At 43.5% G+C, this 21,608-nt stretch overlaps 1 protein-coding gene across 1 annotated transcript; it reads right to left on the bottom strand.

Moving 5' to 3' along the window:
* Nucleotides 1–18,107: 18,107 nt before the first annotated feature.
* Nucleotides 18,108–18,995, bottom strand: LOC137345777 (probable G-protein coupled receptor 139; the record flags this gene model as incomplete). The annotated part of the gene is made up of 1 exon (XM_068009032.1): nucleotides 18,108–18,995. A coding segment is annotated over one exon (888 nt), but the record flags the coding sequence as incomplete, so codon positions are not given.
* Nucleotides 18,996–21,608: the final 2,613 nt, after the last annotated feature.

The raw sequence follows: 21,608 nt of genomic DNA, 5'->3' as shown, positions 1-21,608 counted from the left end.
TGTGTTGGCTTTCATTAACAGGGGGATTGAGTTTAAGAGCCACGAGGTTATGCTGCAGCTGTATAAGGCCCTGGTTCGACCACACTTGGAATATTGTGTTCCATTCTGGTCGCCTCATTATAGGAAGGATGTGGAAGCTTTAGAGAGGGTGCAGAGGAGATTTACCAGGATGCTGCCTGGACTGGAGGGCATGTCCTATGAAGAAGGATTGAGGGAGCTAGGGCTTTTCTCATTGGAGCGAAGAAGGATGAGAGGTGACTTGATAGAGGGGTACAAGATGATGAGAGGCATAGATAGAGTGGATAGTCAGAGACTTTTTCCCAGGGTGGAAAGGGCTATCACCAGGGGGCATAATTTTAAGGTGATTGGAGGAAGGTTTCGGGGAGATGTCAGAGGTAGGTTCTTTACACAGAGAGTGGTGGGTGTGTGGAATGCGCTGCCAGCGGTGGTAGTAGAAGCAGATACATTAGGGGCATTTAAGCGACTCTTGGATAGGTACATGGATGGTAGTAGAATGAAGGGTAGGTAGTTACTTAGATCTCGAGTAGGTTAAAGGTTCGGCACAACATCGTGGGGCGAAGGACCTGTACTGTGCTGTACTGTTCTATGTTCTATGTTCTATGTGGCCTAACCAGCGTTTTATACAGTTCCAGCATTACATCCCTGTTTTTCTATTGTATACCTTGGCCAATAAAGGAAAGTATTCCATCTGTCTTCTTCACCACTTTATCCACCTGTCCGACCACCTTTAGGAACCTGTGGACATGCAGTCCATGCATCCACTTCTTCTAATGCTCTCAATATCCTCCTGTTTATTGTGTATTTCCTTGCTTTATTTGCCCTCCCCAAACGCATTTGACATTTTTCCGCCCATTCAACCAAACCATTGATATCATTCTGGAGTCTACAGCTATCTTCTTCACGATCAACTACATGGCCAATTTTTGTGTCATCAGCAAATTTCCCAATCATGCCTCCCACATTTAAGTCCAAATAAATAATATATACGACAAATAGCAAGGGACCCAACACTGAGCACTGCGAAACACCACTGGAAACTGCCTTCCATTTGCAAAAACATCCATCGACTACCACTCTTTGTTTCCTGTCACTGAGCCAATTTTGGATCCAACCTGCCACATTCCCCTGTATCCATGGGCTTTCATTTTACCGACCAGTCTGCCATGCGGGACATTGTCAAATGTCTTACTAAAATCCATGTAGACCCCATCCACTGCACTACCCTCATCAATCCTCCTTGTTACTTCCTCAAAAAACTCAATCAAGTTAGGAAGACATGACATGCCTTTAACAAATCCATGCTGACTATCCCTGACAAATCTGTGCCTTTCTAAGTGGCAGTTTATTGTGTCCTTTAGAATTGATTTGAATAATTTACCCACCACTGAGGTCAGACTGATCGGCCTATAATTATTTGGCCTATTGCTCGCAACCTTTTTAAACAATGGTATAACGTTCGCAGACCTCCAATCCTCTGGCATCTCACCCATATCCAGTCAGGATTTGAAGATGATCCTCAGCGCATCCATTATTTCCTCCATGGTTTCCTTTAACAACCTGGGATGCAATCCCCATCCGACCTTGGCGATTTATCCACTTTCAATGGTTTCAGTCCCTCTTGTACTTCCTCTGTCTTTATATTTATCGGATCTAATATTTCACACTCCTACTCTTTTACTACAATGTCTGCATCAACCCTCTCCTTTGTGAAGTCAGAGACAAAAAACTCATTAAGAACCCTGCCCACATTATCTGTATCCACACATAAGTTCCCTTGCACATCTCTGATAGGCCCTACCCTTTCCTTAGTTATCCTCTTGCTCTTAATATACTGATAAAACATCTTTGGGTTCTCCTTGATTTTATCTGCCAATAATTTTTCATGTCCTCTCTTTGCTTTTCTAATTTCTTTCTTTACTTCACCCCTGCACTTTCTATACTTCCCAAGGCTTTCTAAAGTATTACCTTTTTTGTAATCATCATAAGCTTTCCTTTTCCCCTTTAACTTCCCCTGTAAGCTTCTAGATAACCAGGGGGCACCAGATTTAGCTGTACCGCTCTTTATCTTTGTGGGGACATGCCTCCACTGTGCCTGTAGCATCTCTTTTGAATGCCTCCCACAGGTTGGCCATTGATTTTCGTTCAAGTCGCTGTATACAGTCCATTTTCATCACATCACCTCTCAGTTTCATAAAATTTGCCTTCCCCCAATTTAGAACTTTTACTCCTGTTTTATTTTTGTCCTATTCCATGATTATGCTAAAACTAACTATTATGGTCACTTTCTCCAAAATGGTCACCCACTGCTATTTCATGCCCAGCTTCATTCCCAAAGACTAAATCTGGAATTGCGCCCCGCCTCGTTGGCCTTGTTACGTGCTGGTTAAAAAATGTTATCTTGAACACAGTTCAAGTATTTTGTGCCCTCTGTGCCTTTCACACTGTTTGTATCCCAGTTGATATTAGGGTAGTTGAAATCCCCAACTATCATTGTCCTATTGTTCTTTGCAATCAGAAATTTGCCTACATATTTGTTCTTCTGTCTCTCTCTCACTATTTGGGGGTCCATAGTACACTCCAAGTAGTGTGGCTGCCCCTTTTTTATTTCTGAGCTCCACCCATATGGCCACATTTGATGCTTCATTGAACATTTCATCTGTCCTCACAGCTGTTATTGATTCCTTAACCAAAAATGTTGCACCCTCTCCTTTTTTATCCCCCTCTCTATCCCACCTGAAAACTCTATACCCAGGGATGTTGAGCTGCCATTCTTGCCCCTTTTTAAGCCAAGTTTCCATTATAGCAATGATATTGTGTTGCCACGTGTCTATCTGTGCCCTCAGCTCATCGGCTTTATTTGCTATACCTTTTACATTTAAATAAATACCTTATAACATTGCCAAATTCCTGTGCTGCACACTGTTTAACCTTTGCTTCTTCTGTCTTTCAGAGTCACTGACTAATGTTCTGCCACACGTTCCCTGCCATGAAATTGTCTGATCTGAAACTGCCCTCAGGCTCACATCCCTGTGCCAATCCAGTTTGAACCATCCCCAACTAGCAAATATTTATGTCTGACCCAACATGTAGCCTGCTTGACCATCCCCTCAACCTCGGGCAAATTGTGTCTGAGAAGTTGGTCGAGGCAGGATTCAACCCTCACACCCATGGGCAATATTTTCCCTTCAAGTCGAGCTACTACCTTCCCTCCCATGTCCATATTCCCTCGGCACAGACATTGATTAATCATGTCTAGCACAATATCATGTTTCTGGAGCCAATCCAGCCCTAATCTGTCATCTGACTCCTCGCTGTGTCTCTTTGACCAAACTACTGGGTGACGGGTGATCAAGGTGCCCATGGTCAGGCTGGTTTCTACTAACTGACTGCTGGCAACTTCTCCCCCAAAGCCTCCTAATTGTATCACTCCTTTATCATCGAATGTCTGTGGAATTTTTCTCCATAAACATGTGTGGGTTGCCCTGGTATCGACCAAAAGCATTTGGGAGATGCCCCCAACTGATGTGATTCCATGGGGCCTGCCGTAGGGGTCTGAATGTAACTTACTCACAGATCCCTCGACTGGAGTGACCAGTAATAGTCATGGTGGACTCGGAGAATTAGTTAGCCCGGGGTTTGTGGCGTACACCTGCCCCACCTGCCCAGATTCCCTCATAAATTGTTTTAATTCCTTAAACTCTTTCCAGAAACATTCATCGCTCCCTCTTACTATTGGACCCTTCCCATGAGGCCTGCTAGATCTCCCATTTGCACATTGCCTGGTAAAATGACCCATTTGGCCACAGTTCCAACACCCTGGAGCTGACCAAGCCTGGCTTTTAGGGGAGTGCCGGGCAGGAGGCCCATACTGTGGGCTCCCCTCGTTCCTCCATGGGGGCACTGTGGGACGTACACCCAGGGGCTGGATCACATGGATCTTTGTCTTTGGGGATTTTACTTGTTCCCACTTCTGGTTTCTCCACTCCCTTACCCACTCCTCATTGTGGTTTTTATTGGAGGGATCATAACCATCATTAATCACATTATATCTTTCATACACAGCCCCAATCAGGTATTGAATCCACTGCTTTACTTTGAACGGGTCATCACTATCACGATCGTGCCCGGGAAAGGCTGCCTGATAGTGATTCCATAATCAGTCTGGAAACACATTCGGGGATATCAATGGATGTTGGGAGCAGCACAGACAGCAGCTCCTGTCTGGCAGAAGATAGAAAGCTGCCTGACACCTCAGCTAACTGGAGGAGGTGAAAAGACAGAGGTGGAGAGCGAAAGAGAGAAAGAGAGAAAGAGAAAAGGAGACTTCTCTTTCAGCTGCAGAGACCAGCTGCAAAATTATCTGCCACCGGTCGAATACTTTTTCTGTCTATTTAGCTTATGCATCAAATCTAAACTGTTAGTACTCCTGCTTGCATTCCAGCAGGCCCTTGAGGGAACTGTCATCAGATACTGACCCATGACCTGTGGCTTTCCACACTACCTCCTTCACCCCTCTCCAGGTCCCAGTGCCTTTCTTAATCGAAGTAGGAAGAGACGTATACACATCTGGATGGCACACATGCAGTACCAATTTCACCCTCTCTCCCTCATCACAATTATGTCAGTCAGCTACTTGCTCTATTGCTGTTATACTGGGACTCGGATCCTCCCTACATCTAATCTGTGGGATATTTCGAGCTCTCTCTTTTAACTGCAGAGCATCAAACAGTACTGTGGTGGTTCCCACATCCTCTCCTTTTTGTTACCTCATGGGGCATCATCACCGCTTTTCCCTCTAAGCCATTGTTATCATAATTCACATTCAGGTCACCCTGTTCTTCCCTTCTACATTCCTGTTCCCATGTAGACCATGTGAGATCATTGCACTCTATTTCTCCCATGGAACCTTCCTGTTCCCCAACCTGTCTCCCCGATACAGTGAACATTAGACCCCGCTGTTGCTCCAACTTATCCTTCAACTCCCGAATCTGTTTTTGGCAAACAACATGATTGTCTCCCTTTCCAGTAATTTTCTGCTCCTCCACACGTTACCGAAGAACACCCCTTAGGACAGCACTAAGCTCATGGGTTTTCCTTTGGTATTGTTCTACCAGCCCTCTCTTTTCTCCCAGCTCTGCCTCACACTGCATCAATTTTCTGATCTTATCACCAATCTCAATCTTTAAATAAGAAAGTGATCCGGACAGAGATTCACAACGCTGCTTTTTGTCTTCTAACTGCTTCTTAACCTCACTCAACTGACTCTGGTTCATCTCCACCAATCCCTTTTGTCCTTCTAATTCATCTTTTAATTTGGTTATTTTCTGCATTTACCACAGAATAATCATGGTGTTCCAATCATGCTGTTTCATTTTCTTTTCCTTCTGTAACCTTTGATGTATTTCTGACCCCTGTCCCAGACTGTTTACCTCAGGCACTGATGATTTACCTGCTCCTAGCTTCTTGTCCACATATTTCTGAATAGTACTGACTAACTCTTCTGCCATGACACCTACCTCCTGTACTCAACTGGTAACTGAGACTGAGAGACCGTCCACTCATTTATTTCACTTAGTTACAAATGTCTCCCTTTTTCTCACAAGGGTGGTCAACTAATTTATTTCACTTAGACACAAACCGTACCGCTCCCCTCAGAACCATGGCTTGTAATACAACTTGCACTTCTTTCAACACTTTCACTTGAGGACCACCCAGGGATTCCAGTACGTTAGGAAATCCTTTAAAACACGATTAAATGATTCTACGTGATTCAGGCTCTAGTGTGTTGTCCAAATGGAAGTTTATTTCTTAGATACCAATACTAATAACACTATCAACGCTAATAATTATTAGTTATACAACAGATTCATACGAAGAAGGGTCACTGACCCGAAACGTTAACTCTGCTTCTCTTTCCACAGATGCTGCCAGACCTGCTGAGTGAATCCGACATTTCTTGTTTTTGTTTCAGATTTCCAGCATCCGCAGTATTTTGCTTTTAGATTCATACAACCTATTGCTTGCAAACCAAAAGTTATAAAACCTATAGATATTGTCTCTCCAGCTGTCCTCTGTGTTCTCTGGATGTTGTCCCTCCAGCTTTCCTGTGTGTTCTCCTGCTAAGAAAGGGCTATCTCCTGATATTTCTGAACCATTTCTTTGTGAATTCTATCACATGATGCTCAGAATGTGTATTGAAGTGAGTTCCTACTCAGCCAACCTTCAGACCTGGATAATGACTGTTTTGATGGCTTAACTGTTGAGCAGTTCATTTTACAAAAGGTCCAGGATGACCGAGACAATCCCAGATAGTTAAGTGATACTGCTTGGGTGCTTCCATTGTTCTGGCTAATATTCAATACTCGCACCTTCACATGGGATGTCGCCAACATGTCTGCTATAGTTGCTCCTTGCATTGTTCTGACTAATTTCTAAACCAAATTCTGATCAATGGATTAATTTTGGGTCTCAGGCAAATTCTAACACACAGGAACAGGAGGAGGCCATTCAGCCCCACAGGCCTGTTACAGAGGAACAGGAGGAGGCCATTCAGCCCCACAGGCCTGATACAGAGGAACAGGAGGAGGCCATTCACACCCTCAAGCCTGTTACACAGTGTAAGATTTAGTTTCGTGATTCACAGATTAATCAAAATAGGTGTGCTGAGAGGTGCCAGCTTTCACTGGGCAACCTTTCACATCTCTCGTATGCCTGTTTGCCACGGGTAAAATCCCCGTGGAGTTGGGTGAAGGCCCTTAAATGGCAGTTAAGTAGCCACGTAAAGTGGGACGGAGGTGGGTGTAGGTCGGGAAGATCTCCCGGAGCTTCCCGCTCAATCTTACGCCACTCCACCTGCCCGCCATCTGGTTTGCTGGGGTGGCATAAAATTCCAGCCATGATGTCTGCAAATAAGTTCTTAAATTCTTTATAAAAATTGCTAGATCTCTTGCTGTGACATTAGTTCTCATGTGGTCCTGAATTCATTGTGGATCTGCCTCAAAGTCCAGTGGGTTAATTCATCCAAACTTATCTGTCAATTTAGAAACTTAAAAATTCAACAATATCCAATATATGAATATACACTCAGCAATACAAATGTTGTGTGGTGAATTAAATTTTAAAAAAGCTGTCAGCACAAAGGGTTAACTTCTGCGCTTGTTTTCAAAGGGTCCGAGCAAAACATTCCCAGATGCGTCACTTTATGTAACTTCTTTTTCCAATCAAAGATGAACCAAGCACTATTTTAAACTGTTTTCCCAAGGTTTAGAGCCTTGTTAAACATCCACAACTTTTTTTTTATTCTTGGGAATTAAAAACAACAAAATCAGTGGCATTGTTATCAACTTCAAAGGAAAACATTGGCATCAGGGAAGATGTGGTGTGGTCTTGACTCCAGTGAAAATTGTGATCAGGAAGAATCTGAGTCCAGCCGAGGACCCAGCGAAAAGCTGTTTAAATTAATAAAAGCTCTCCCTTAGTTTGAGGAAAGGGATGTAGAGGCATTTTTTATTTCTTTAGAAAAGATCGGCAAACAAATGAAATGACCAAAGGAAAGCTGGACTCTGCTTATGCAAAGCAGGTTGATGGTCAGAGCTCATTAAGTTTATGCCATGTTTTCTGAAGAGGCTTCTGCAGATTATGAGATGGCAAAAAAGGTTATTCTCACTTCATCTGGGTTAGTCTCTGAAGTTTCTTTTGGTACGTAAAAAGGAAAAATTTAGCAAGGATAAATGTGGACCCATTACAGACAGAGTCAGGAAAATTTATAATGGAAAATAGAGAAATGGCAGAGAAGCTGAATGATTACTTTGTGTCTGTCTTCACTGAAGAAGATACAAGAAATATCCAAGAATTAGAGATCCAAGGGATTAGGCGGAATGAGGAATTGAAGGAAATTAGTATTAGTAAGAAGGTTGTAATGGAGAAATTAATAGGACTGAAGGTTGATATGTCCCCAGGACCTGATATTCTACATTCCAGAGTGTTGAAAGAGATAGCTATGGAGATAGTGGATGCATTGGTGATCATCCTCCAAAATTCTACAGATTCTGGAACGCTTCCTGCAGATTTGAAGGTCTCAAATGTCACCCCACTATTTAAGAAGGGAGGGAGAAAGAAAACAAGAAATTACAGAACTGTTAGCCTTACATCAGTAGTAGGGAAATTACTAGAGTCTATTCTGAAGGATGTGATAAACGGACACTTAGATAATAATGATCTGATTGGGATTTATGATCAACATGGATTTATGAATGGGAAATCATGTTTGATGAGCCTGTTGGAGTTTTTTGAGGATGTTACTTACAGAATTGATAAAGGGGAGTCGGTGGACTTTTGGATTTTCAGAAGGCTTTTGATAAAGACCCCCACAGGAGGTTGGTCATCAAAATTAAAGCACATGGGTTAGGAGGTAATATACTGGCATGGATTAAAGATTGGTTAACAGAGAATAGGAGTAAATGGGTCATTTTAGAGTTGGCAGACTGTGACTAGTGGGGTACCGCAGTGATCAGTACTTGGGCCCCATCTGTTCATAATATATATCAATGATTTAGATGTGGGGAACTAAATGTAATATTTCCAACTTTACGGATGACACAAAACTAGGAGGGAACGTGTGTTGTGAGGAAGATGCAAAGCAGCTTCAAGGCAATTTGGACAGGTTAAATGAATAGGCAAGAGCATGGCAGATGGAATATAATGTGGAAAAATGTGAGGTTATCAATTTTGGTAGGAGGAATAGATGTGCAGAGTATTTCTTAAATGGTAAGCGATTAGAACATGTAGATGTACAAAGGGACCTGGGTGTCTTTGTCAGTAAGTCACTGAAAGCTAACATGCAGGTGTGGCAAGCAATTAGGAAGACTAATATTATGTTAGCCTTTATCACAAGATGATTTGAGTACCGGAGTAGTGAAGTCTTGCTTCAATTGTATAGAACCTTGGTTGGACCGCACCTGGAGTACTGTGTGCAGTTTTGGTCCCCTTACCTTAGGAAGGATATTATTGTCATAAATGGAGTGCAACAAAGGTTCACCAGACTTTTTCCCACGATGGCGGGACTGTCCTTTGAAGAGAGTTTCGGGAAACTGGGCCTGTATTCTCTCATTTAAAGAATGAAAGGTGATCTCATTGAAACTACAAAATACTTAAAGGATAGACAGGGTAGATGCAGGTAAGATGTTTCCCCTGGTTGGGGAATCTGGAACCAGGGGACACAATTTCAAAATAAGGATGAAGCCACTTAGGACCAAGATGAGGAGAAATTTCTTTACTCAGAGTGTTGTGCATCTTTGGAATTCTCTACCCCAGAGGGCTGTGGAAGCTCAATCAGTGAATATGTTTAAAGTAGAGATTGACACATTTCTAAATACCAATAACATAAAGGGATGTGGGGATAGCGTGTGAAAAAGGCATTGAAGTGGATGATCAGCCGAGATTGAATGGTGGATCAGGCTGGATGGGCTGAATGGCCTACTCCTGCTCCTATGTTCCTATGTTCCTATGCTTACCGACAGAAATTTCAGAACCTCCGGAGATTATCTGGGCAGACTTACGAAGAATTTGAGAGGATAAAACAAATTAATTTTGATCGTTGGATAGGGGCATTAAAGATGGAAGCCATGCATGAGAACCTTATAGAACTGATTCTCTTGGAAGAATTTGAAAAATTGCTCTCTAGCATATAAGAACTCATGGAGAGAACCAGAAGGTTTCAATGGCCAGACAGGCATGGAAATTGATAATTATGAGCTTATGTATAAGCCCAAACCCTTTGTCCGTCAACACCACAAACCCGAGAAGGATAGAAGGTGGGAGAATGAAAGGAAGGCAAGTAGCCGGGGACAAGAAAGGAACAGCTGGGAATGTCCCAGGATTGCCTTCTCAGGCCAGAAAGGAAGGAGTTGAATGTGGAAGTGAGATCCGCGAGCCTAAATGTTACCATTGTCAAAAGGTGGGACATCTTCGAGCAGAATGCTGGAAGTTGTGGGGTAAATCCATGGGACATATTGGGGTGCAGAAATCCAATGTAGTGAGAGGGACCCCGACCAAGAATAGCGCAGACCAGGCTGTAGCTCTGACTGCAGCTGTAAGGCCAAGTACAAAAACTACTGTGAGTGTAGGGGTTGTGAATAAGAAACCTGAGAGTTATAGGGAATTCTTGTTGAAAGGAAAAGTAACTCCTTATTCCTCAAGTGAGGAAGGTAATCCTATAGTTATACTTAGGGATACAGGAGCAACCCAAACTCTTTTGCTGGGGAAAGGTATACCACTTCCACCAGAGAGTGCACTGAAAGCTAAAGATTTCGTGAATACTATTGGCGGGGAATATGTACAAGTACCTTTGTATCGTGTGCACCTAGAGTGTGACCTGATGTCTGCAACAGTAACTGTAGGAGTTGTCCATAGTTTGCCAGTAGACAGAATTGATCCACTCCTGGGGAATGACTTGGCCGGAGTGAAAGTAGCAGCTTCACCAGTAGTTATGGAAAAACCAAATGAAGTTAAAGAGACAGAACAGTTACAGAAAAAGATTTCAGGAATTTGTCCTTCTTGTGCAGTAACCCAAGCTAACAAGTTCCATTGTTGGAGGTAAAACTGGCACTACAGTCAGATAGCCGAACATCTGGAACTATCTTTGGGAATTTAGATAATCCAAATGAAATATTTATCAAGTCTTCTCTGATCACAGCTCAGCAAGCTGACCCAGAGTTGAAGAAGGTGGTATAAACAGCTCTAACAGAAGCTGAAGCAAAAGGAGTTCCAGAGGGCTATTATTTTGAAAATGGGGTTCTGATGGGGAAGTGAAGACCTCCTCACAGACCTGCTGACGAAGACTTGACAGTTGTTCGTCAGATAGTGTTACAGCCAAAGTATTGCCAAAACCATTAAGGTTAGTGCATGGGATTCCTCTGGCAGGACCCCAAAGACCAGAGTATATAAAAGTCAGCATTTTTACTGGCCAGGTCTTTCCAAGGACGTGGTGCAGTTTTGTAAAACATGCCATACATGCCAGATTGTGGGAAAACTTCAACCTGCCATAACACAAGCACCTTTAATTTCATGCCAAGTATTGGGGAATTATTTAAAAGGGTACACTGTGTAGGGCCCTTACCGAAAACAAAAGCAGGACACGAATATATACTCAATATCATGGATATGGCTACTCGGTTACCAGAGGCCATTCCCTTGAGAACCATTTCTGCGAGGACAGTGGTAGAGAAGTTAACCCAGTTCTTCACTAGATATGGATTACCAATTGAGATTCAGTTGGATCAATGTTGCATCTGATATCTAAAACTTTTCAGGAAGTTATGGATAATTTGGGTATAACACAGTTAAAGTCTTCAGCGTACCACCCAAAGACACAGGGAGCTTTGGAAAGGTACTATCAGACCCTCAAAACAATGATTAAGACATACTGTCACGAATATCCCTGTGATTGGGATAAAGGGTTAGAATTTCTTTTTGCCACAAGGGATTCACCTACTGAATCAACAGGTTTTGCTCCTTTTGAATTAGTTTATGGACATGAAATAAGAGCTCCTCTAAAATTAATCAAAGAAAGATTTTTGGGACAGAGGGATGAACCAGCTTACGACAGCCTGCAAAGTGGCTCAGCAACCCCTTAAAGCTTCCCAAATCACTATGAAAAAATGGGGGGACAAGCATGCTAATACCACAGCTTTTTGGCCAGAGGAAGAGGTGTTAATATTACTGCCTTTACAGGGTGAACCACTGAAAGCATGGTCCAGTGGTCCAGGTAAAATGGTCAAGAGAACTGGTGAAGTAAGTTATTTGATTGACCCTCCAGATCGCCAGAAAAAAATCAGCTGTGTCATATCAATATTTTAAAACAATATTATCACCAGGAGGAGGATAAGCAAGCACAGGTATGTCAGGTAGTAGGGACAGTGAAGGATGCAGGGGATAGTGAGATGAGGTAGAAGGAGGCCTCGACAATTCTCAAATTGAACCTCCTACTATCCGGTTATCTAATACTGAATTGCTAGGGAGATTGGATATTCTGTGCTGTATGACTCTATGAGTCTATGCTTTCATATTTAGATGCAAACCAAAGAGAATACCTGACAAGGATACTCGCAGCATTTAATAGAGGCTGTAGGAACAACCCAGGATGTACAACCTTAGTCACACATGATGTGAATATAGGGGAATCCGTTCCTTTAAAACAACATCCTTACCGCTTAAGTCCAGAGAAACAGGCCCAAGTAAAAGCAGAAATCCAATACATGTTGGAGAACCACCCAATAGAATCCAGACAAAGCAGCTGGCGTTCACCAATAGTATTAGTGCCTAAACCTAACAGATCAACCAGACTTTGCATAGCCTACATAAAAGTTAATGCAGTAACAAAGGCAGATTCCTATCCAATCCCTTGCTTGGAAGACTGTATTGACAGAGTGGGCAGTGCCATGTTTCTTACAAAAATAGATTTGTTAAAGGTATACTGGCAAGTTCCTTTAACACCCCCAGCTAAAGAAATGTCGGCTTTGTCACACCGGATGGTCTTTTCCAATGCCGAGTGATGCCATTCGGGATAAAAAAATGCCCCAGCAATTTTTCAGAGATTAATGAACCAAGCGGTAGCCAGTGTTCCTAACTGTGTAGTTTACCTTGATGATGTGCTGGTTTAAAGTGACACTTGGAAGGACCACTTGGAACAACTAGAAACTTTGTTCAAAAATATACAATTGGCTAATTTAGTAATAAACCTTGCTAAAAGTGAATTTGTAAAGCCAAGAGTGACCTACCTTGGGCATGCGGTAGGCAAGGACATGTGTTACTAAGAACCATGAAAGTACAAGCATTGGTGGAGTTCCCTATCTCTATGACTGAGCAAGAAATCATGAGATTTCTGGGGATGTGTGGTTTCTACCGAAAGTTTGTACCAAATTTTATAACCACTGACAGATTTACTACAGAAAAAGAAAATGAAGGTAGTATGGTCAGGGGAGTGCCAAGAATCTTTTGAAAGGCTGAAAGCCATTTTGATTAATGTACCAGTGTTGGCTGCTCTAAATTTCTCGAAGCTCTTCAAGGTAGCAATTGATGCTAGTGACCTGGGGGTCGCTGCTGTCCTGTTGCAAAATGATGAAATGGACATAGAAAGACCAGTGGGATACTTTTCACCGAAAAGATATTCCACAATGGAAAAAGAAGCTTTAGGTCTATTATTGGCTCTTAAATATTTTGAAGTCTAAGTCTGCCATGACTACAGAGAGACACTAATATACACCAATCATAACCCCCCAACCTTTGTCGAAAAATTTATAAATCAGAATTCCAGACCATTCCGATGGAGTTTACTGTTACAACCTTATCATTTAAAGATTATCCACATTTTGAGTAAAAATAATGTTATTGCAGATGCTTTATCAAGAATCTAACTTTGTTCAGGTTATTCGAATGAAGAGAGTGAGCAAGTATTAGTGTGAAAAAGTGCTTTCTATTTTTCCCACAGTTTGTAATGAAACACATTTTAAAATGGTGTTTCATTCCTCCAAGGATGGAGGTGTTATGAAAGTGACTCTGTTTTGTTAATATTTTTTGAAGGAATTTACAATAAAGGTAAATAAATGTTTTTAGTCAGGGGGACAGTGAGAACTGGATTGGCAACAGTGTTGCTGTTTGTCACATGGTTTGGGTTAAATATGAGCAGAAACCCTGACAACAGGGCAGAAATTGTCAAGCACTCCTTTTATTGGACAAGCCCAGTAGCAACAGAGAATATCTGGGTGGGCAGAGACCTGCCAAGCTGCTTTGTTGTTAGTCAGTGCGTGTGTGTGATACCTTCAGAAGGAGACAAAAGTCAAGTGCTGCTAAAGTGTCAAAAAAGGACAGAAAAAGGAGAGAAAGAAGAACAGAAGACTACAAACCAGCTCATTTTCTCGCAATTCCCTAAAAGACTCTGAATTTTTGTGTGTTAATTCAGCTTGTTTCCTGCATTTCAAAAAGGCCTGCTAAATTGCTTTTCAAAACTCCCTGAAGAGAGCTAATTCTGGAAGATTCTTTAGCAGTTGTTCGGAAGTTGGACTGTGTGCTGGTTTGGTGCAGTGAGTCTTATCTGCTATTTTTCAGGGGTGGTCAAGTGATCTGCCCGAGGGTGTTTTTTTTGGTCTATAACGGACCTCTGATCTAAAAATGATTTTTTACTTTTTTTTCAGTTAACTGGAATATATGTGTGTGTGTGTGTGTGTGCATCTGTGTGTGTGAAGGGACTAAGGTAAAGGGGACTTTTTTTAAAAACTTTGGATTTTCATAAAATTTGATCTATGTGATATTGTTTTACTTCATTGCAAGTTAAGACTTATTTTAGAATATACTGTTAATTTTGTTGTTCAGTAAAGACATCTGGTTAGTGTGTTCTATTCTGGAGAAAAATAGTGTATCTGATTGACTGTTTTCACAAATGGCAAAAACAATAAAGAATCTGTTGTGACCTTTGGAGAAGTGGGACTGAATTAAAAGTGGACTCCTCCCACCTCGGTCATAACAGTGACTAGCACTTTCATTCTGACTGTAGGAGTTTGGACTTAGAAGGCTTCTCGTGCTATCCCTTTGCCAGATTTCCTCTTTCAAGCAAATGATTGACATGACACTGATGGAGTCTTTCTCCAACCTTCACAAGATATATGAACATATGATATACAACAACTAAAACTCATACTTCTCTTTATCACCTCAGTGATTTTTCACCATGACCTTCTGACCTGCACTGAACTCTCTAAGTTTCATGCCTCATGTATCATGACTCATCTTCACTCTGTCTTCATTTCCCTTACTTTGCTATTGATGTCTCGCTTAAGCAAACTAAACCTTGTCCGAGGACCGTGCTTAAACACTAACTGATAAGGTGAGCAACCGTTTGTAGACTGTGGGGCTATTATGTAAGAGAGCGAAAAATTGTTTAGCCTGTGTCAAAGAGAAACATGGAACTTAGTGCCAGCTTGTCACCATGCAAATACTTCTGCAAAGACCTCTTCACAATTTGTACACTTCTTTCTGCAGCACCATTCAATGCTGGGTGATATGGATATATTAGAGTGTGTTTGACTCCATCCTTACTCAGAAATATTTCAAACTCTTCTGACATAAAATGTGGGCCATTATCTGACACCAACATCTCTGGCAACCCGTAAATTGCAAACCAATTTCTCAAAACCTCAATAGTTTTGGTACTTGTGGTATTGGGCATTGACTCAACATTTATCCACTTGCTATAGCTATTGACCAAAACAAAATACTCTTTCCCTTCCACTTCAAAGAAATCGACATGTACTTGTTTCCACAGTTTTCTTGTGTTTGATCATGGAATGAAAGGAACCTTGGTTGGATCATTTCTCATTCTGAGACACACTTCACAACTTTTCACCAACTCTTCAATATCTCTATCTACCTTTGGAGACTAAAAATAGCTTCTTGCTACAGTTTTCATACGGACTATCCCTGTGTGCTCTTGATGAATTTCCTCCAACAATCTCTTTCTAAACCTTGGTGGAATAATGACTCTTAAACCCATAGGAGACAGCCTTGATCTACACTCAGTTCATTTCTACGTGTGAAATACTCCTGCAATTTCTCATCATCACACTCTTTAGACCAGCCATTCATGACATATTTGAGCACTTTACTGAGCACCACATCTTTGCGAGGTTCTTCACAAAATTTTCAAGTTTTAATATAAGTTTTGTTTTCTTTCCCTATTTTAATAAAGTTATTTATTTAAATTACACATAAAGGGGGCCTGGAGAATAATGGCCCCCTCAACAAATTTTTAAACAGTGTGAGATACAAAGTCAAGCTCACTGTACACTTTAATGACAAACACAGTGAGGAGGGTTGTATGGTGATGGGAGTGGGGTTGCAGAGAGAGGGAGGGGCAAGAGAGGGAGGGAGAGAGGGAACAGGAGGGGGAGAGAAGGTGAGTGGGACAGGGGTTGGGAGAAGGTGAGAGATGGATTAGGTAAAGTGAGAGGAGGTAAGGGTTAAATGGAGGGCGGAGAGGGGAGAGGTACTGAATGAGGTAGGATGTAGGCGTGAGGGAGTCAGGAGAGAGGCGGGAAAGGGGACAGGGATGGGGAGACAGAGGGAGGGTATGAGTGGGAGAGGGGCCAGTGATAAGAGAGCATCTGGGGAGGATGGAGAGACAAATAGAGAGAAAGAGAGTGACACAAAGAGAAAGTGCGAGTGTGTGTAAGTGAGAGGGTAAGGGGAAGAGAGAGGGACGGGGGTGAGAAAGCGAGCATGTGCCTGGGGAAAGAGAGATTGAGAGTGAGAGAGAAAGTGAAAGAAAGTGAGAGCAAAAGACAGACACGGCGAAGAGGTGAAGAGAGAAAGAGAGTTGGAGACAGAGGGAAAGATCGAAAGACAGGGAGAGAGAGAAAGCAAAAAACTGTAAGACAATGTGAGAGCAAGAGAGAAAGATACAGAGACACAAATAATGAGAGAGAGAGGCACACACAGACACTGAGAAACGGTGCTAGAGAGGGTGAGAAAGTGACAAGTTATCTTTTTATAACTCCTAAATGTTATAAAACATCCCAAGGTGCTTCACGGAAGAATTCTAAAGCAAACATTTACACAAAGTACCATAAGGTGATATTAGGATGAACAGATGGGTTTTAAGGGTTGTCTTTAAGGAGACAGTGAGAGAGGTGGAGAGGTTTAGGGAGGAAATTCCAAAGCTTAGGGCCCAGGCAGCTGAAGGCATGGCCTGGAATGGTGGAGTGATTAAAATCAGAGAAGATTAAAAAGACAGAATTAGAGGAGCGCAGAGATCTCAGAGGTTTGTAGGGCTTGAGGAGGTTACAGATATAATGAAGGATGTAAAACTAGGTGAGGTTACAGAGATATGGAGTGGTGCAGGGCTTGTAGGAGGTTACAGAGATAGGGAGGGATAAAGGGAATGTGCTTTTTGATGATGTGGGTGAGGGCAGAATGCAGTTGAGAAATAGGAGGGGGCCAAGGATAGATCTTTGGGGACACCAGAGGTAATGGTGTGGGAGCAGGAAGACAAGTCATTGCAAGTGATTCTCTGATGATGAATAGATAGTTAAGCATGGAACCAGGTGAGAGCAGTCCCACCCAGCTGGACAACAGTGCAGAGGCGTTGGAGGGGGATGGTTTGGCCAACCTTGTCAAAGGATCCAGACAGGTCAAGAAGGACGAGGAGGGAAAGTTTACCTTTGTCACAGTCACATAGGATGTCATTTGTGACTTTGATAAGAACTGTTTCAGTGCGGCGACAGGGGCAGAAACCTGATTGGAGGATTCAAACATGGTGTTCCGGGAACGATGGTCATAGATTTGGGAGGTGACAACACGTTCAAGGACATTGCAGTGGAAAGGGAGTTTGGAGATGGGGTGTTAGTTTGCAAGGACAGAGCAGGTCAAGGTTTTCTTTTGAAGGAGCAGGGTGATAACCAAGATTTGAAAGAAAGGGGGACAGAACCTGAGGAGAGGGAAGCGTTAACAATATCAGCTAACATGGGAGCCAGGAAGGGACTCGGCCCCGTCCATCCGAGCACTGTGAAGCTGAGGCCCTGGGTCTGCCGGCTCCTGTACCGAGCCCAACCCTACTCCCTCACCCCGAGTTCCAACTCCCTGTCCTAGACCCTCGGCTGGGCTTGTTCTGACACAACCCCCCCAAACACAACACTGTCTGACTCAGAGAGAGAGGGAGAAAGAGAGACGACAGTGACCAGGCAGGGGGAATGGAAGGGAGATGTATTCAATAAAGTGACTGCAGAAAAAAAATCAATTCACATGAGAAGCTTTCCAGCATCTGCAGCATTTTGGCTTTTGAAAGAACATTTTTGTTTTCAGAGCAGATGTGAGGAGCTGGGAATTGAACCAATGGAGGAGAGACTGTGGCTGTTGTTTCCCCTCCTGTCGTGCAGGACATGGTGTTAGTCTCTTCCAGCCCCCGAACCCTCTGACTCCCGCCACTGGGGGTATTTTCACATCGCCAGTGATTCCTGCTGTCATTCAGTTGATGGAAGTCTGGAGATAAATATTCCATTCATGGACTGGAAACACTGGGACCCGCCTCTGGGCTGCTCTCAGTTGTTTAGTTTATACATTATTTGAATAATTGATGTAACCGGATATTTCACCGCGTTCTTGATCTGCTCTCTGAACTTGGACTGAGTCACCACATAAATAAATGTGTTTGTGCAGCAACTTAAATTCTGCAGCATCCATTCAACCAGTGCAAATATATAAGAAGAATCAGAATCAAAGTGATATGTAATGTTAAAGTAATATAAAACGTATCCGAACCACAGAAGTATGAAGTTGCTGGATATGGTGAAGAGTAAAATCACAGACTTCCTTCTGCTCTCCATCTCTGGGTCACTGTGATTCTCCCCCTTGCTCTGACCCCTCAGTCCCTTACGGACTCGACTGGCCACTAAAATGTGTCTGACTGTCAGAGCGTTGAGCAACAAAATTAAAGCAAATGGGAGCAATGGGGTTAAAACCGGATTAAACTTGTTAAATCCCACCCATCTGGGCTCAGTATAATAGCTTTGCTTTATATAACAGCCCCATGGTACACTGTCGATTATCTCTCTAGGTTCATATATAAAGTAGATGGGGATATTTTTTGAACAGAGCAGAATACAGGTTGTTGCTAGAACCACAGCCGCAGTTTTCTTGGTGCAATATTTTGTTTTCAGCTTCTGGCAACAAATGGCTACAAATCGATCAAAAGTGAAAGTGATGGTGAACCAGACAGAACAGTCTACGGCTGCCCAGAACAGGACAGCATGAATACAACACATAGGGGTGATGTTTAGGAAAGACACCGGGAAATAATAATAACGGATCCGCCGTGTAATGACCCCCGTGACAATGACCAGTAGATCCGCCGTTGCCATGGCCACCAGGTAGCGAGTGGTGCAGGTGGAGAGGCCGCATTTTCCTCGGGACAGGATCACAATCGCCAGTAAATTAACTGTAAGAGAGAGAAGGGAAAAGAGACTGGAAATTACTGATCAAACATTCTCCGTGTCTGACCCAGACAGTAAGGGCAGGATTTTAGCATCAAAAACAGGGGGTTGGGTGCAGGTCAGAGGTTAAAATTTAAAAATTTCAACCCTGACCCCAACCGACCTATGATCCGCCCACTTCCAGATTTAAAGGAGTTTAACGTGTCAGGAAAATGGACAGACAGACAACCGCTCCCAGGAGGCGGGTTGGTAATATAGATATTTGAATGAGGCTGGATGTCTCTGATTTAACCTGCTTTATAGGTTTAACTCTGTCCAGCCAGGGTTCCCTGTTATACCCCACACCACATACAAAGACACCCAGGATTGGGGATGGGAACAGGCTCCACCTCTGGGATTGGACTGCTCCCTCAGGATCATCCTTCACCTTGGTTGCACTCCACCTTTGCCACGATAGGAACCACCACTCTCTGGGATCAGACCGCATCCCCACGGGTTGTACCTCACCATCCCCAGGATCAGAACACCCACAAGCCCAGGTTTGTATCACCCTGGGATCGGATTCTGCTCCCTGGATGGGTCACACCCTCCAGGCTCAGACCCCCCTCTTCTGGGATCAGAAGCCCCGAAAATTCAGGTTCCCCCATCGTGTCTTGGATCAGACACTTCTCCCGTCCGCTCACATTAACCGGACTGGGATCAATCTCCAGGATAGGAGACCCGTCCCTGGGGTTGAGGATCAGACAATCCCCGCTCCCTTTCCCCTCTGCCTCTCCACTCTGCTCCACCTCCCCAGACTCAGATCATGCTGCAGGATAGGAGACCCCTCCGCAGGATTGAGGATCGACAGATCAATGATTGGAGATGTCAACACTCTCCCCCCTCTGGAGATGGTGATTGGACACCCCCTGATATCAGGCATCTCCCCCAAAACACTGGGGTCAGCATTTGGACCACCCTGGTCCTGAGGCCTGCTCCAGAGTGGAAGCCAAACCTGTCAATCAGGCTGACTTCAGGGCGGGGAACCTGTCAAGGATAAAAGAGGCAGTCTGTGGAGTTAAAACTCTGAAACTCCCCTCCCCACCTATGTCACTCACCCCTGTTAATATCCAGGAATAAACATTGGAGTAAAAACAAAATACTGAAACTGCTGTAAATCTGATAAAAATAGGAGAATGTTGAAAACACTCAGCAGGTCAGGCAGCATCTGTGGAGAGAGAAACAGAGTTAATGTTTCAGGCTGATAGGCTTTCATCAGAACTGGAAGATATTAGAGATTAACAGTTTTAAAGCAACCTTGTAGTCAGTGAAAAGTGGGGTAAAGGGGGAGGAAAGAATAAAAGGGAAGGTCTATGATCGGCTAGAGGGCAGGAGTGATTCAATGATAAAAGGGATGATGGTGCACGGTGAATGGGACAATTAAAGAAACAGAGGATGGGTCCAGAGGAGGTGTAAATGGTTACAGCAGAATAACAGAGGGAGAGGGGAGCATGGAAAATCTGGCAAAGAGGAGAAGGCTCCAGTGGCCCAGAAAAGTGACGGAGAATGGTGGGTAGACCCCAGGGGTGTGGACCAGCCTTCCAACTGTGTACCAATAGGGGATCCTCACCCCAAGAACCAGCCCACACCCCCTCCACTCCCAGTGACTCTGGTGTAGCCATCCTCCATTACCAGCACAGGCCGTCCCAGAAAGTGGGAGCAACGGTTATAATCTGAAGTTTTTAATCTCAGTGTTGAGTCTGAGAGGCAATAAAATGCCAAATTGAAAAATCCAATGCTGTTCCTTGTTGAGCTTCAGTGGAAGAGTGTAGGAGTTGGAGAAAGAGAGGTCAGAGTGGGAGTGGGATGTCGAATTAAAATGACAAGTGACCAGAAGCTCAGGGTCACGCCTGCAGACGTACTGGAGGAGTTCAGCAAAGCAATCACTCAATCTGTGTTTGCTCCTCTCCCAATGTCCAGGAGATTCCATCGTGAGCAGCGAATATTGTTAATAAATTGAAAGAAGTGAAAGTAAATCACTGTTTCACCTGGAAGGAGTGTTTGGGGCCTTTGAATAGTGGGAAGGGAGGAGGTAAAAGGGCAGGTGTTACATCTGCTGTGTTTGCACAGGAACGTGCCTTCGGAAGAGGAGCTGATGGTGGGGGTGATTGATGAGTGGATCAGGGTGTCACAATGAGTGGGGGGAAGGGAGGAGAGCAGAATATATGTTTGGTGTTGGACTTAGCTGGATGTGGCTGAAATGTTGGAGGATGATGTGTTGAATGTGAAGGCTGGTGGGGTGGAAGGTAAGGACAAGGGGAAACTTAACATGCTTCTGGCAGGGAGGGAAGGGGTGAAAGCAGTAACGTGGGAAATGGGATGGACACGATCGAGGACCCTGTTAACCACAGTGGAGGGGATTTCTTGGCTGAGGAATAATGAAAACTTTTCAGAAGTACTGGTGTGGAAGTTCGCATTGTCAGAACAACTGGAACGGAGGTGGAGAAAATGAGAGAATGGAAGAATCATTCCAGGAAGCCGGGTCGGAGGAAGTATAATCAAGGTAGCTGTGGGAGTTGGTGGGATTATAGTAAATATTGGTGGACAGCCAATCCCCTGAAATGGAGGTAG

The sequence above is a fragment of the Heterodontus francisci genome, chromosome 29 (genome assembly GCF_036365525.1).
Source record: "Heterodontus francisci isolate sHetFra1 chromosome 29, sHetFra1.hap1, whole genome shotgun sequence".
Taxonomy (NCBI): domain Eukaryota; kingdom Metazoa; phylum Chordata; class Chondrichthyes; order Heterodontiformes; family Heterodontidae; genus Heterodontus; species Heterodontus francisci.
Note: the sequence above shows the minus strand (reverse complement) of the source record. Positions and strands in the feature narration are given on the sequence as shown.